General features: G+C 40.2%; 1 protein-coding gene across 5 annotated transcripts in view; it reads right to left on the reverse strand.

Annotated features, from left to right (window-relative positions):
* ARHGAP42 (Rho GTPase activating protein 42) overlaps positions 1-16,561 on the reverse strand; it is a 348,391-nt gene that overhangs the window by 217,146 nt on the left and 114,684 nt on the right. For all 5 annotated transcript variants that reach the window (XM_086338908.1, XM_086338912.1, XM_086338910.1 and 2 more), the window contains exon 3: positions 9,516-9,577. In XM_086338908.1, the coding sequence (XP_086195034.1) occupies positions 9,516-9,577 (62 nt within the window). The remainder of the gene's footprint in view (positions 1-9,515; positions 9,578-16,561) is intronic.

Below are 16,561 nucleotides of genomic sequence, written 5' to 3' on the forward strand. Positions count from 1 at the left end.
TAAGCAGGAGCTCGAGAGGAGCTGAGCCCTGCCCAGATAAGAGATAAAAAACCCACATATTCTTCATTCTCGAAGTCAAGAAGACTTTCCTGAGCACGTACGCACAGAAAACCTCCTTGGAGGTCAAAGAGAGGGGGCATCACCTCATAGTAAGTGATGTCGACCTAGCCTTACATTGCTTCGCAAGACTCCATCCTGGCTGAGAGACACGTGCACACGTGGGAAGATCTGAGGTATACTAAATGCGGACTCAGGACCAGGCAGAATAAGATGATTGACCAAAAGAGACCCAGAAGAAACGCCGCATCAAAGTGACCCCAACTACCACGAGGGCGTGGCTCTCTCTCTGAGTCCACCAGTGTGTATAACCATACACACTCTTTTTCTAATAAACACTTTGTTCACTACTTTCCATCTCTGTGTAGAAATTCCTCTCTACACAGCTGGCAGGCCAGGGCCTTGTCACTGGTGCCTAGTGGTCTAGTGGCTAGGATTGAGCTCTCACTTCTGTGACCCAACCTCAATCTCCAGTGGTAACCAAAACCCTGCTTCAAGCTGCTACAGGCTGAGGCCACCCAAGATCAAACTCATAACTCTCCTCAACTATTTGCACAAGATTTAACTTGCTCAATGCAGAACCCCAACTAACACAGAGTTAGGGGCACAGTGGAATATCCACGTGTAACTGATGGTTGGCCCTCAGCATTCATGGATTCAGCCAACAGTGAGTCATATAGAACTGCAGTATTTAATATTGAAAAAAATCTGTACATACCTGGACCCATGCAGTTCCATCCCATGCTGTTCAAGGGTCAACTATATTTTCCTGGCTCCCATGTAATTTCCAACTTTTTTTTTTTTTCCACATCTCCTTAACCATTCTTTCCCACTTCCATCATCAGCTTGTGATCTGAGCCATAAGTACACATACTACCCACATCTCTCCATGGTACTTGAACTTCTACTGTGAAGCTCAGAAAATCAGAGTGAAGATTATACTTAGAGCATTTGAAAGTGTCAAGTCACCTCCACAGACTGAGCCAGAGTGAGTCAGTCTCCCACAGTGACTGATCTCTACCTAGATTATACCGCATGGCTGCCTCTCTGATGGGACTAGACCTAAGGTGGGCTGATGTTTCCTGATAAAATATGGTCACCCTTCCGCCACAACATTTCTTCCTCGATCGTATCTCCCCAACGTAGCCACCAAATTAATCTCTTGTAAATTCCACATTGATCCTCTCCTTCTATCAAAAAACTCTAGCAATTTCCCCACAGACTATAACACATAACTCAAACACTCAAAGGCAGGGCTGGCTCAGTCTCTGTGGGGTCTCTGGGTGCTGGTGTGCAAAGGTTTTGTTTGAGCCCTCCAAGCTTCTCTGGCAGGTATGGCGTTTGAATCTAAATGTGATTTCGCCCCTTCTACCATCTTGATAGATGAAGCAAAAGCTAGAATCCAACAAGACTGTTGAAGCTTGGCTGGATGAAGCATAAGCTAGAATCAAGATTGCTGGGAGAAATATCAATAACCTCAAATATGCAGATGACACCACCCTTATGGCAGAAAGTGAAGAAGAATGAAAGAGCCTCTTGATGAAACTAAAAGAGGAGAGTGAAAAAGCTGGCTTAAAACAACATTCAGAAAACTAAGGGAGGCTGTCCTAAGATGGTGGAGGAATAGGACAGGGAGACCACTTTCTCCCCCACAAATTCATCAAAAGAACATTTAAATGCTGAGTAAATTCCACAAAACAACTTCTGAATGCTGGCAGAGGACATCAGGCACCCAGAAAAGCAGCCCATTGTCTTCGAAATGAGGTAAGAAAAAATATAAAAGACAAAAAATAGAGACAAAAGAGGTAGGGATGGAGCTCCGTCCCAGGAAGGGAGTCTTAAAAAGAGAGACGTTTCGAAACACCAGGAAACACTCTCATTGCCGAGTCTGTGGCATGCCTTGGAAGCACAGAGGGCAACATAATAGGGAGGAAAAATAAATAAATAATTAAAACCCACAGACTACAAGCCCAACAGTAACTTCCCCAGCAGAGAAGCAGCGCAGACGCCTGCACCCACCACTAGCAAGTGGGGGCTGGGCAGGGAGGCCTGGGCTGCATTGCTTAGAGTAAGGGCCTGCATGACCCGAAGGCAATCTGAGGGAACTAACTTGGGCTAGCAAACCAGACTGTGGGATAGCTACCATGCGCAAATCCAGCCCTAACCTAAGACACCACCAGGCCACGCACAGAACAAAGGACTGAACAGATAGCTGGCTGCAGACCATCCCCCTCCGGTGACAGGCAGCCAGAGCTGGAAGAGGGCAATCGCAGCCCCAGGGAGACATTATCTACCAAACTGCAAGCAGGCTTCTTTGCTAACTAAGACTTCCTGGGGTTCTGGACAGTCAACATCCACTTGAGAAGGTGCGCCGGTTGTACACCCAGAAAACCGAGGGGCAGGGACGGCGGAGGTGATAAGTCGCAGCGACTGCGCTCACCAAACAGGTCATCACCTGAGCTGCTCGGACCTGGGAAGGGCACAAAACACAGGCCCAGCCGAATCTGCGCCTCTGAGGGCTACCCGAGTGCCTGAACCTGAGCGGCTTAGACCTGGTAGGTGCATGCAGCCCAAGGCCGGCCTTGGACGGTTCCCGGAGGAGCAACCTAGGGCCTGAGCAATGTGGACAGGGATGGCACATGCGCCGTGAGTGGGAGCAGGCCCAGTGTGGCTGAGGCACTGCAACCACACACCAATGTTATTTGTTTGCAGCGTCCCTCCCTGCCCACAGCACAGCTGAACAAGTGAGCCTAAAAGAAAGTGTCCACCACCACCCCCTTTGTGTCAGGGCGGAAATCAGACACTGAAGAGACCAGCAAACAAAAGAAGCTAAAACGGAGGGAACCGCCTTGGAAGTGACAGGTGCAATAGATTAAAACCCTGTCGTTAGTACCAACTACATGGGAAGGAGCCTATAGATCTTGAGAAATATAAGCCGGACCAAGGACTATTCGAAAATGAACTGACCCCACAATACTCACAACAACACCAGAGAAAGTCCTGATATATTTTTACTATTTTTACGATCATTCTTTTCTTTTTCTTTTTTTTAACTTTTTAAATTTTTAAGTCATCTATTACTCCTTTAATTTTCACTTTTATAACCTGCTATTACTTTGCAAAAAAAAAAAAGACCCTAGTATTTAAAAGCAAACTTCATATATATATATATATATATTATAATTTTTGTGACTTTGTTTTGTTTTCTCTTTTTTTCCCTTCTTTTCTTTAATATTGTATTTTTGAAATTCTAAACTCTAGATTTTTAATCTGTGCTTTTTGGTATTTGTTATCAGTTTTGTACCTTTAAGAATCCAATCTTCAGTATCCATTTTAACTTGGGAGCAAGATTACTGGCTTGGTTGTTCTCTCCCACTTTGGACCCTCCTTTTTCTCCACCAGGTCACCTTTGTCTTCTCCTTACCCCCTCTTCTCTACCCAACTCTGTGAATCTCTGTGTGTCCCAGACGGTGGAGAACACTTAGGGAACTGATAACTGGCTGCATCTGTCTCTCTCCTTTTGATTCCCCCCTTTTATCCTCCTGGCCACCTCTGTCTCCTTCCTCCCTCTTCGCTTCTCTGTATAACTCCATGAACATCTCTGAGCAGTCCAGTTGTGGAGTACACATAAGGAAGTGATTACTGGCTAGCTTGCTCTCTCCTCTATTGATTCCACCTCATCTCATTCGGGTCACCTCTAATTCCCTCCTCCTTCTTCTCTTCTCCATGTAACTCTGTGAACCTCTCTGGGTGTCCTTCACTGTGGAGAAACTTTTCATCTTTAACCTAGATGTTTTATCAACAGTGCTGTATAGAAGGAGAAGTCTTGAGACTACTATAAAAATAAGACTGAAAACCAGAAGCACAATAATAGTGGGAGACTTTAATACCCCACTCACACCTATGGATAGATCAACCAAACAGAAAATTAACAAGGAAATACAAACTTTAAATAATACAATAGATCAGTTAGATCTAATTGATATCTATAGGACATATCACCCCAAAACAATGAATTTCACCTTTTTCTCAAGCGCACACAGAACCTTCTCCAGGATAGATCACATCCTGGGCCATAAATCTAGCCTTGGTAAATTCAAAAAAACTGAAATCATTCCAAGCATCTTTTCTGACCACAATGCAATAAGATTAGATCTCAATTACAGGAGAAAAACAATTAAAAATTTCAACATATGGAGGCTGAATAACATGCTGCTGAAAAACAAACAAATCACAGAAGAAATCAAAAAAGAAATCAAAATATGCATAGAAAGGAATGAAAATGAAAACACAAGAACCCAAAACCTGTGGGACACTGTAAAAGCAGTGCTAAGGGGAAAGTTCATAGCAATACAGGCATACCTCAAGAAACAAGAAAAAAGTCAAATAAATAACCTAACTCTACACCTAAAGCAACTAGAAAATGAAGAAATGAAGAACCCCAGGGTTAGTAGAAGGAAAGAAATCTTAAAAATTAGGGCAGAAATAAATGCAAAAGAAGCAAGAGACCATAGCAAAAATCAACAAAGCCAAAAGCTAGTTCTTTGAAAGAATAAATAAAATTGACAAACCATTAGCCAGACCCATCAAGAAACAAAGGGAGAAAAATCAAATCAATAAAATTAGAAATGAAAATGGAGAAATCACAACAGACAACACACAAATACAAAGGACCATAAGAGACTACTATCAACAATTATATGCCAATAAAATGGACAACGTGGAAGAAATGGAAAAATTCTTAGAAAAGTATAACTTTCCAAAACTGAATCAGGAAGAAATAGAAAATCTTAACAGACCCATCACAAGCACGAAAATTGAAACTGTAATCAGAAATCTTCCAGCAAACAAAAGCCCAGGTCCAGACAGCTTCACAGCTGAATTCTACCAAAAATTCAGAGAAGAGCTAACAACTATCCTACTCAAACTCTTCCAGAAAATTGCAGAGGAAGGTAAACTTCCAAACTCATTCTATGAGGCCACTATCACCCTAATACCAAAACCTGACAAAAATGCCACACAAAAAAAGAAAACTACAGGCCAATATCACTGATGAACATAGATGCAAAAATCCTTAACAAAATTCTAGCAATCAGAATCCAACAACACATTAAAAAGATCATATACCATGACCAAGTGGGCTTTATCCCAGGGATGCAAGGATTCTTCAATATCTGCAAATCAATCAATGTAATACACCACATTAACAAATTGAAAAATAAAAGCCATATGATTATCTCAATAAATGCAGAGAAAGCCTTTGACAAAATTCAACATCCATTTATGATAAAAACTCTCCAGAAAGCAGGAAGAGAAGGAACATACCTCAACATAATAAAAGCTATATATGACAAACCCACAGCAAACATTATCCTCAATGGTGAAAAATTGAAAGCATTTCCCCTAAAGTCAGGAACAAGACAAGGGTGCCCACTTTCACCACTACTATTCAACATAGTTTTGGAAGTTCTGGCCACAGCAATCAGAGCAGAAAAAGAAACAAAAGGAATCCAAATTGGAAAAGAAGAAGAAAAACTCTCACTGTTTGCAGACGACATGATCCTCTACAAAGAAAACCCTAAAGACTCCACCAGAAAATTACTAGAACTAATCAATGAATATAGTAAAGTGGCAGGATATAAAATCAACACACAGAAATCCCTTGCATTCCTATACACTAATAATGAGAAAATAGAAAGAGAAATTAAGGAAACAATTCCATTCATCATTGCAACAAAAAGAATAAAATACTTAGGAATATATCTACCTAAAGAAACTAAAGACCTATATATAGAAAACTATAAAACACTGGTGAAAGAAATCAAAGAGGACACTAATAGATGGAGAAATATACCATGTTCATGGATTGGAAGAATCGACATAGTGAAAATGAGTATACTACCCAAAGCAATCTATAGATTCAATGCAATCCCTATCAAGCTACCAATGGTATTTTTCACAGAGCTAGAACAAATAATTACACAATTTGTATGGAAATACAAAAAACCTCGCATAGCCAAAGCAATCTTGAGAAAGAAGAATGGAACTGGAGGAATCAACCTGCCTGACCTCAGGTTCTACTACAAAGCCACAGTCATCAAGACAGTATGGTACTGGCACAAAGACAGAAATATAGATCAATGGAACAAAACAGAAAGCCCAGAGATAAATCCACGCACCTATGGATACCTTATCTTTGACAAAGGAGGCAAGGATATACAGTGGATTAAAGACAATCTCTTTAACAAGTGGTGCTGGGAAAACTGGTCAAACACTTGCAAAAGAATGAAACTAGAACACTTTCCAACACCATACACCAAAATAAACTCAAAATGGATTAAAGATCTAAATGTAAGACCAGAAACTATAAAACTCCTAGAGGAGAACATAGGCAAAACACTCTCCGACATACATCACAGCAGGATCCTCTATGACCCACCTCCCAGAATATTGGAAATAAAAGCAAAAATAAACAAATGGGACCTAATTAAAATTAAAAGCTTCTGCACAACAAAGGAAACTCTAAGCAAGGTGAAAAGACAGCCTTCAGAATGGGAGAAAATAATAGCAAATGAAGCAACTGACAAACAACTAATCTCAAAAATATACAAGCAACTCCTACAGCTCAATTCCAGAAAAATAAACGACCCAATCAAAAAATGAGCCAAAGAACTAAATAGACATTTCTCCAAAGAAGACATACAGATGGCTAACAAACACATGAAAAGATGCTCAACATCACTCATTATCAGAGAAATGCAAATCAAAACCACAATGAGGTACCATTTCACGCCAGTCAAAATGGCTGCGATCCAAAAGTCTACAAGTAATAAATGCTGGAGAGGGTGTGGAGAAAAGGGAACCCTCTGACACTGTTGGTGGGAATGCAAACTAGTACAGCCACTATGGAGAACAGTGTGGAGATTCCTTAAAAAACTGGAAATAGAACTGCCTTATGATCCAGCAATCCCACTGCTGGGCATACACACTCAGGAAACCAGAATTGAAAGAGACACGTGTACCCCAATGTTCATCGCAGCACTGTTTATAATAGCCAGGACATGGAAGCAACCTAGATGTCCATCAGCAGATGAATGGATAAGAAAGCTGTGGTACATACACACAGTGCAGTGTTACTCAGCCATTAAAAAGAATACATTTAAATCAGTTCTAATGAGGTGGATGAAACTGGAGCCTATTATACACAGAGAAGTAAGCCAGAAAGAAAAACACCAATACAGTATACTAATGCATATATATGGAATTTAGAAAGATGGTAACGATAACCCTGTATGTGGGACAGCAAAAGAGACACAGATGTACAGAACAGTCTTTTGGACTGTGTGGGAGAGGGTGAGGGTGGAATAATTTGGGAGAATGGCATTGAAAAATGTATAATATCATATATGAAACGAATCGCCTGTCCAAGTTCGATGCATGATACTGGTTGCTTGGGACTGGTGCACTGGGATGACCCAGAGGGATGGTATGGGGAGGGAGGAGGGAGGGGGGTTCGGGATGGGAAACACGTGTATACCTGTGGTGGATTCATGTTGATTTATGGCAAAACCAATACAATATTGTAAAGTAATTAACCTCCAATTAAAATAAATTAGTTTATATTTAAAAAAAAAAGACAACTAAGATCATGGCATCTGGTCCCATCATCTCATGGCAAATTAATAGAGAAAAAGTGGAAACAGTGACAGATTTTCTTTTCTTGGGCTCCAAAATCACTGTGGATGGTGACTGCAGACATGAAATTAAAAGACACTTGTTCCTTGGAAGAAAAGCTATGACCAACCTAGACAGCATATTAGAAAGCAGAGACATTTCTTTGCTGACAAACGTCTGTCTGGTCAAAGCTATGGTTTTTCCAATAGTCATGTATGGATGTGAGAGTTGGACCATAAAGAAACCTGAGCATCAGAGAATTGATGCTTTTGAACTGTGGTGTTAGAGAAGACTCTTGAGAGTCCCTTGGACTGCAAGGGGATCCCACCAATCAATCCTAAAGGAAATCTGTCCTGAATATTCATTGGAAGGACTGATGGCTGAAGCTAAAGCTCCAATACTTTGGACACATGATGGCAAGAACTGACTCATTTGAAAGACACTGATGCTGGGCAAGATTGAAGGCGGGAGGAGAAGAGGACGACAGAGGATGAGATGGTTGGGTGGCATCACCAACTCAATGGACATGAGTTTGAGCAAGCTCTAGGAGTTGGTGATGGACAGGGAGGCCTGGCGTGCTGCAGTCCATGGGGTCACAACGAGTCGGACATGACTGAGTGACTGAACTGGTAACAAAAAACAAAAATAAAACTTCTTAGCCCAGCTCTTAAATCCTACATATGCCGCAAACTACCAACCAGTCTTCTACTACTACCTTCTAAGAACCTTCTGCCTTATTCTACAAATGTACACAGTACTTTCTCACCCTGTGGCCCCTGCTCAGTGTCACTTACATAACTACCATGCCCTAGTTGTGTGATCTCCCTCAACTCAGACAATGCTCTCTAGAAGTCAGGGCCACCTTAAGGACACTCTTCTCAAACTGCACTTCCTCATCCGTGGGCGAAATGACACCAAACTGTGCTGGTTTCCCAGCACATTTAATTCACAGCCTGACTATTTTATGTATGTGAATCTCAACAAGGTGGTGAGGCCAGCAATATCGAAGATGATGTTTTAAATAAGCCTGTAATCCTCATTGTAACTGACAACCAACATCTTTATCTCCATCAACACTTATTCATTATGTGTCAGATACTTCGACAAAGCTTTACAATGATCCTGTGGACTATATATTACTATTTTTCCCATACATAAATGGGCAGCCTGGTTCATAGACAGGGGCCTAATGGGTACAAAACTATCTCTGTGATTTGTATTCTTAATACATTTATATTAGTGATAAATGTATTCCTAATAACTATGCTCTGATCCTATTTATTAGTTTATTAGTTAATCTGTCAAAGTAGAAAGTTTTCCCGTTCTTCCCAGTCAAGCACAATCTTCCGAGCCTTCAAGACCCAATTCAAACGTCACCTTTTCAGAAAGTCTCCTTATAAAACCCTGGCAAAGTTAGTTGCTCCTTCTGAGAACTATCTTTAATCCTTGTAATGTGTCTTCACTACAACACTAAGCTTATTTAGCAGACTGCTCAGTTAGAATGCGTTTCTTAATGGCAGTTTGTTCAATACTTTTAATTTTCAGAACAATTAAATGGGAAGTAAAATGAATGAAATTTATATCTACTGGCCAAATGAAACAAAAAGAAATGGTATATCTTACAGCAATATTTGATCATCATACTCACAAATCTTTTCTGTAATATTCAGTATGTGTATCACATTATAAAATGAGTTATGGCTGAGTGTAATTCAGAAGGCCTATTCTTCTTTTCAATATGTCCAAACAAAGCTTTATTCTTAAGAAATGGGGAAGAGACTTACCAGTCTTCTCCTTTCCTCTTCTACTGCGATGAGTAGTCTTGCGAATTCTTTTAGTGACTGAGCTATTTAAAAGATAATTGCACAAGAATAAACATTACAATAAAGATACTCATAAATTTGTATATATTCTGCGGTTTTATGTTTTTATAAGCACAAGACAGTATACACAATGGATTTCAAAGACTAAAAGTTATAGATAAGAAATGGCTACAAACTGAAGCTTAGCACATATCAAGTATAATATTTTTTCTTCATAAGCACTAGGGAAATATAGTTTATAAATTTAATAAATAAAATTTACACATTAACAAACAAAAGTATTGTACTGGAATCACTTCTAAATAAAATTTTTACAAATAATAAATTCATTAAATCTGAATACACCATCTATAAGAAGCAATAAATCCAGTTCTATTTGGATGTATTATACTTAGTGAAAGTGAGTAAAAGCCACTCGGTCGTGTCTGACTCTGCGAATCCATGGAGTATACAGTCCATGGAATTCTCCAGGCCAGAATACTGGAGTGGGTAGCCTTTCCCTTCTCCAGGAGATCTTCCCAACCCAGGGATCAAACCCAGGTCTCCCACATTGCAGGCAGATTCTTTACCAGCTGAGCCATGAGGGAAGCCCAAGAATACTGGAGTGGGTAGCCTATCCCTTCTCTAGTGGATCTTCCTGATGCAGGAATTGAATCGGGATCTCCCGTATTGCAGGTGGATTATTTACCAACTGAGCTTTCAGGGAAGCTCATTATACTCAGTAGCAGCTAGTAATGCAAAATCTCCCAGGGACTTCTTTCTAGAAGCTCAACACATATAAATACTTAGAAATGGATTCTGTATTCTGTCTCGCTGTATTACTCTCATATCCAAGGTACTTTAGACCCTCGCTAGTCGGAGTGGTCAGAGGATGACCAGCATCAGTATTCTGGGAGCTTGTTAGAGATACAGACGCTCAGACCTCATCCCAGAATCTGCATTTTAAAAGGATCCCCAGGTGATTCCTTTATACATTAAAGTTGAGAAACATTACTTTAGAAAACTATCTGAAACTGTATTGCTGTGGTTTGCAAAGTATTCAAAAACTATGGAAGGACAAACAAAGAAATTAAAAAGTGACAACAGCATATTCTTTAAAAACGCACAGGGCTGTGAAAGATGAATTCATCCACATTAATATGAATTATTAAGCACAGTCAGAATGGTTGGAGTACAAAACTAACAAAAGAAATAGTGAATGCAAATTTTGTTTTGATTTAAGCTAGACCCTTCCCATCTATGTCTTTATTCTTTAGGCTCCCACCTCTTTCTTCATCCACACTAATAGTGAAAATACCCTGAGACCAGAAGTTTAGTAATTCTGGCATAAAGTCTACAATAAAGGCAGGTGAGTAGTGATAATAAATCAAGAGTCTCATCAACAAAACTTACTGAATGCTTATAAGAATGCTTTCTATTCAAGAACTTAAAATTACAAACTTGGATTTTTTTTCTTTCTCTCTTCTCAGAATTACTAGGTTTTACATTAACTAAACTGGTTTGAAATGCTACCTCTGTGATAACTTCACACTGTATTTTATTCAGTTACCAGGACAGAGTAATCTAATAAACATATGAATGGCCTTAAAGTTAAGTGTAACTTTTCTCAGTGTTTAGAAAATGTGATTTTCATTTCTGCAAAAATACCTTTAAAATATTATAATACGATACAACCCAGTTTTGACAACAATAAGCTGAAGAGAAAAACATTTTATTAATACAAATAGACTATTTTAACTGGTGTGTGCAATAACATATTATATTTTTGTAACTTCAGTAAAAAAACAAACAAACAAAAAGTATCCAAACACCATCTGGCAACTATCTACTGCCAACTGAAGATCTGTCAAAGAATCTGGAAAAACAAGCCCCATGAAACTTTGGATGCTGAAAGGTAATGTTATTATGCCTACAGAGAAAGAAGCCAAGAGACACTGGAGGCAGCAGGCACTCCTGAGGCGAGAAGACAAGAGGAGATATAAAGAGTGGTTCAAAGTCTGAAAAGAAGCACTTTTACCCCCATATTTTTAACTCAATGCCTCCCAAACTTTTTAATAAGTATCAAAAAAATACAAAAACAAAGAACCTTACCCTCATATGCTTCTAGTTAACCCAAAAGCTATTGGGTTAACACACTCTATTGAAACATGGGAACAAAACAAGAGCAAAAGATATGAATTCTAGCAAAAAAAAAAAGCAAATGAATTCTCAGGACAATACAAAGCTATTCCAGAACAACAGTTGTGCCAAACTTCCAGAGGCTTTTGTCTACACTGGGGCAACAGGTTAGAAGCTCCAGGAAAGATCTCCAGAGAAAGAAAACAAAGAACTGATCAATATCCTGACACATCTAAATGCAAAGAGAAGAAATTTACATTCCTTTTTTTTTTAAAAAGAAAACTCAAAGGCAATTATAGTTAATGATCAAAAATATTCAGGGGGGAAACATTGCAGAAAGCTCCAAAGCTTGAATTTGGTACATGCAATGGCACCCCACTCCAGTACTCCTGCCTGGGAAATCCCATGGGTGGAGGAGCCAGGTAGGCTGCAGTCCATGGGGTTGCTAAGAGTCAGACACGACTGAGCGACTTCACTTTGACTTTTCACTTTCATGCATTGGTGAAGGAAATGGCAACCCACTCCAGTGTTCTTGCCTGGAGAATCCCAGGGACCGGGGAGCCTGATGGGCTGCCGTCTATGAGATCGCACAGTTGGACATGACTGAAGCAACTTAGCAGCAGCAACAGCAAATGTTTACATAGCATTTACACTGTATTAGGCAGGATAAAGGAACATAGAGATGATTTAATATAGTATGGGATGGTATGCACAGGTTATATGCAAATACTATAAGATTTTACATAAAGGACTTGAGCAGTCAGGGAGTCTGGAATTCGGGAGTACCGGAACCAATCCCCTCCAAATACCAAGGAACAACTGTATTGACTCTCGGGAAAGCAAAGTGATACAGCTAACACTATCAAAATAGTTCAAATAACAGAGCTGTGAGTAATATGTACTAAGTCACTGAAATATAAACACTGACAGAGTCATTAAGAACAGGATACCACAAAAACTGGTTAAACCCAACTAACTCCAAGATGGCGGAAGATTTAGCCTTCAGGGGACCCTGAGCCTCATTATACACGCATTGTAATGAATTAGCATGCTAAGTAACACACCCACAGGTGCCATGACAGTTCTGAAGCCAAAAAGCAAGCAGCGGCCCAGTTCCTGGAAATCTCCACGCCCTCCCCCAAATAGTTAGAATAATCCTGCCCCTTGTTAGCCTACGAAATTACCCAGCCTTATAAAACTAACCACTCCACATTTTGGGGCAATCTTGCCTTCTGAAACAGACCACATTCCGCCTGTGGAGTGTGTATCTCTCAAAGTAAACGTGCTTTCATTTAACTAAGGCTTGCTCTTGAAATTTTTCCTGATGGAAGCCAAGGACCCTCACTGGGCAGCCCATCTCAGGGACCTGTCCAAGACCTGAGGCATAACCATCTTCTAGCACCCCATTCTCCTGCAATAGTCCTTCTGTGGAATTAGTGGCAGGGACTGGTAGAAATGGAGATTGCTCGTTTCTGTTAAGCTGAAAATAAATCTGTAACTTCTCAAACAAAATTGCAAATAAAAGTGCTTTACCTCCCTACTAGCCAACACCACAAGTGGGCACAGACCAGGTATTATTAATTTTCTCAAAGGGTTAAATAAATATCTAGCACACCAAAGCCTATCAGCAGGTATTTTTTTTTTTTTTGGTTATGATGTTAAGTTTTATGGTATATGTATCTTATCACAAAACGTTTTTAAAATACATAGTAACAATGTCACCAAAAAAGGAGCACACTTAAGTTGTTTTTAGATATTTGTAAAGTTGTCCAACCATTGCCACAATTTTATTTTACTTTTTTAGACTTAAAAAAAATTTTTTTTTAGTTTTTTGGCTGTGCCCCATGGCCCATGGGATCTTAGTTCCCCAACCAGGGATTGAACCCATGCCCCCTGCATCGGAAGTGTGCAGTCTTAACCACTGGATTGCCACGGAAGTATGCCACAAACAATTTTAGAACCTTTTCATCACCCTAAAAAGAATACCTGTACCCATTAGCAGTCATTCCTCATTGCCCTTCCTCCCAGCTCCTGGCAACTACTAATCAATTTTCTGTCTCTATTGATTTCCCTATTGTGAACATTTCATACAAATAGAATCATATAACATGTAACTTTTTGTGTCCAACTTTAACTTAGCATAATGTTTTTTAAGGCCCATCCACACTATCGGATGTATCATTTACTTTTACAGCTGAGTGATTTTTCCGAAGGAGAGATATATTGTCCATGCATGCTCAGTCGTATCCAATTTTTTTGGACCCTATGGACTGTAGCCCTCCAGGCTCCTCTGTCCATGGGATTCTCCAGGCAAGAATACTGCAGTGGGTTGTCATGCCCTTCTCCATGGGCGTCTTCCTGACCTAGGGGTCCAACCTGTGTCTCCTGCCTTTGCAGGTGGATTCTTTACCACTGAAACCACCTGAGTAGCCCCAGAAAGAGATGCTGCTGCTGCTAAGTCGCTTCAGTCGTGTCCGACTCTGTGCGACCCCATAGACAGCAGCCCACCAGGCTCCTCTGTCCCTGGGATTCTCCAGGCAAGAACACTGGAGTGGGTTGCCGTTTCCTTCTCCAATATCAGCAGGTATTTTTGAAACACATGAGACAATAACTTAATGTTAGACTGGCAGGGGTACACAGTGTGTGTGTATTAGTTGCTCAGTCGTGTCCAACTCTATGAACCCCATGGACTGTAGCCACCAGGCTCCTCTGTCCATAGGATTCCCCAGGCAAGGGTACTGGAGTGGATTGCCAAACTGTCCTCCAGGAGATCTTCCCAACCTGGGGACTGAATCCAAGTCTCCTGCACTTCAGGCAGACTCTTCATCATCTGAGCCACCAGTGATACTCCAGAAACTTGCAATTAATCAACCCAGAAAACATTCACCACCCCATGTAGCATGCCCTAGTAGTCTTGGGGTGTATTTCAGGATGATGAACTCAGAAGTCCAAAGGCTTCCCCAAGGTAACTACTACTCAAAAACTGTGGAGTTGTCTTAAATCAGATTTTGGTTACAAGAATCTGCCAGCAGTGCAGAAGATCTGGGTTCGATTCTTGCCTGGAGAATTCTGTGGAGAAAGGAGCCTGGCAAACTCCAGTCCATTGGGTCATAAGGAGTCAGACATCACTGAGTGACTCACACACACACACAGCCACACACACACCCACACACACCCACACACACACACTAACACACACGGAAACTCAAGTTCTCGGTTTGCTGTTGTATTTCTACATCCAAACTTAATGATACCATTTTATCCTTTATTTGAGTGGTTTTCTGGTCTGCTTCCCTTATAAATACTATTTATAGACTCAGTACAATAACAGTAGATTATAACGAGACAGTCGGAAGAGAAATCTTAACTTGCAGAAGCACACACATGTTTGGCTCCTCACAACAAAAGCTACTCGCCTTCCAGCAGTTTTCTGGGTCTGCCCCAATTTGACAATAACTTTTGCTCCCTCTTTTTCTTCAGTTGATTTTTTCAGGGAAATGACTTCATAAAAATTAAACTAAGATTGTTCTCTTTAAAGATTATAGTCCTAGTTCTATACGATCAAACTGTTTCTTGGTCCAAATGAAGCTTTCAGGTTCATCTTTTGTTCTGTAAGACAATGAACAGCCCAGGAATACTAAATATTAGTAATTTATTTCATGAATTAGGGGCAGTGGCCAACTAATTTTTAAACCTATACCTAATGTTTTCCCTAAATCTTTAGATTTATGATGTTGAAGTATCACATAAGCAGTTTACTAAGCACAATATACCACAGAATAAAAACAGGAATTAACAATCCTATAAGGCAAGAATAAAACAATTCAAAGTATTATCACATAAATTGTGTTTTAGGAGAAGGGGCTAATGGAGAGTCACTCACTTGCCTGCCCCACTCTCAAAGTCTAACAGGTACCGCTGACATAAATCAGGCAGATCCAAGTTGCCCAGTGTACCCCAGCAACAATCTAGAGATTAGAAGCCAGTTATTAGAATCTCCAATGCATGGGACCCACAAATGCCTTAAGCGACCATGAAAACAAACCTTCTCCACCAGGCCCTGGGCACACCACATATACAAAATGACTCTTCTAACACTCATCACAGGGTCTTATACAAAATGGCTACTGATTTTGTAACTGCTTGAGCCACTGTTTTGGAAAATTTTGCTTAAGCAAAATCTGAAAATATTCTTTATTACATGCAAATTTCTGATACCCAAATATTTTCTCTTATAATAAATTATGTGTGATGCTCCATATTTTATTAATTTAATATCCACATAAATAAAAACCACTGCATTATCTGATTTAGGAGGTTCAAACTAACACTGAATATAACAGCTGGTTCTGTGATGCAGTGGTAAAGAATCCACCTGTCAATGCAAGAGACTCAAGAGACTTGGGTTCAATCCCTGGGTTGGGAAGATCCTCTGAAGGAAATGCAACCTACTCCAGTATTCTTGCCTGGGAAATCCCATGGTGAAAGGAGCCTGGCAGGCTACGGTCCATGGGGTAGCAAAGAGTCAGACGTGACTGAGCAACTGAGCACACACACCTGCAATTATAGATTCTGACCATACCGAGGTGGTATGACAGGAGTTTGATTTAGTGAGAGTAATATTCCAAAAACAATACTTAATACACAGTGGGCTTTCAATAGATAGATTTAAGGAAACATTCCCACCAGCTATTTTCTCTGTAAGGAGAAACATACCAACTTATTCTAGGCTTCATAAAATATTATGAAAAGAATAGGCCAGAGACTGAAAAATTATGTTAGCTATTCACATTCTTGCCACCTGCATGAAGCTTTCCTGGCTGTATTCACCAGTAATAATCTTTCCCGTTCCTGACCATCTGGACTATGAGATTACTGGAAAGCAATCA

Source organism: Bos grunniens, chromosome 15, assembly GCF_055505025.1.
Source record: "Bos grunniens cultivar Pamir isolate PY7600 chromosome 15, Bosgru_T2T1.0, whole genome shotgun sequence".
In the NCBI taxonomy this organism is placed as follows: Eukaryota; Metazoa; Chordata; class Mammalia; order Artiodactyla; family Bovidae; genus Bos; species Bos grunniens.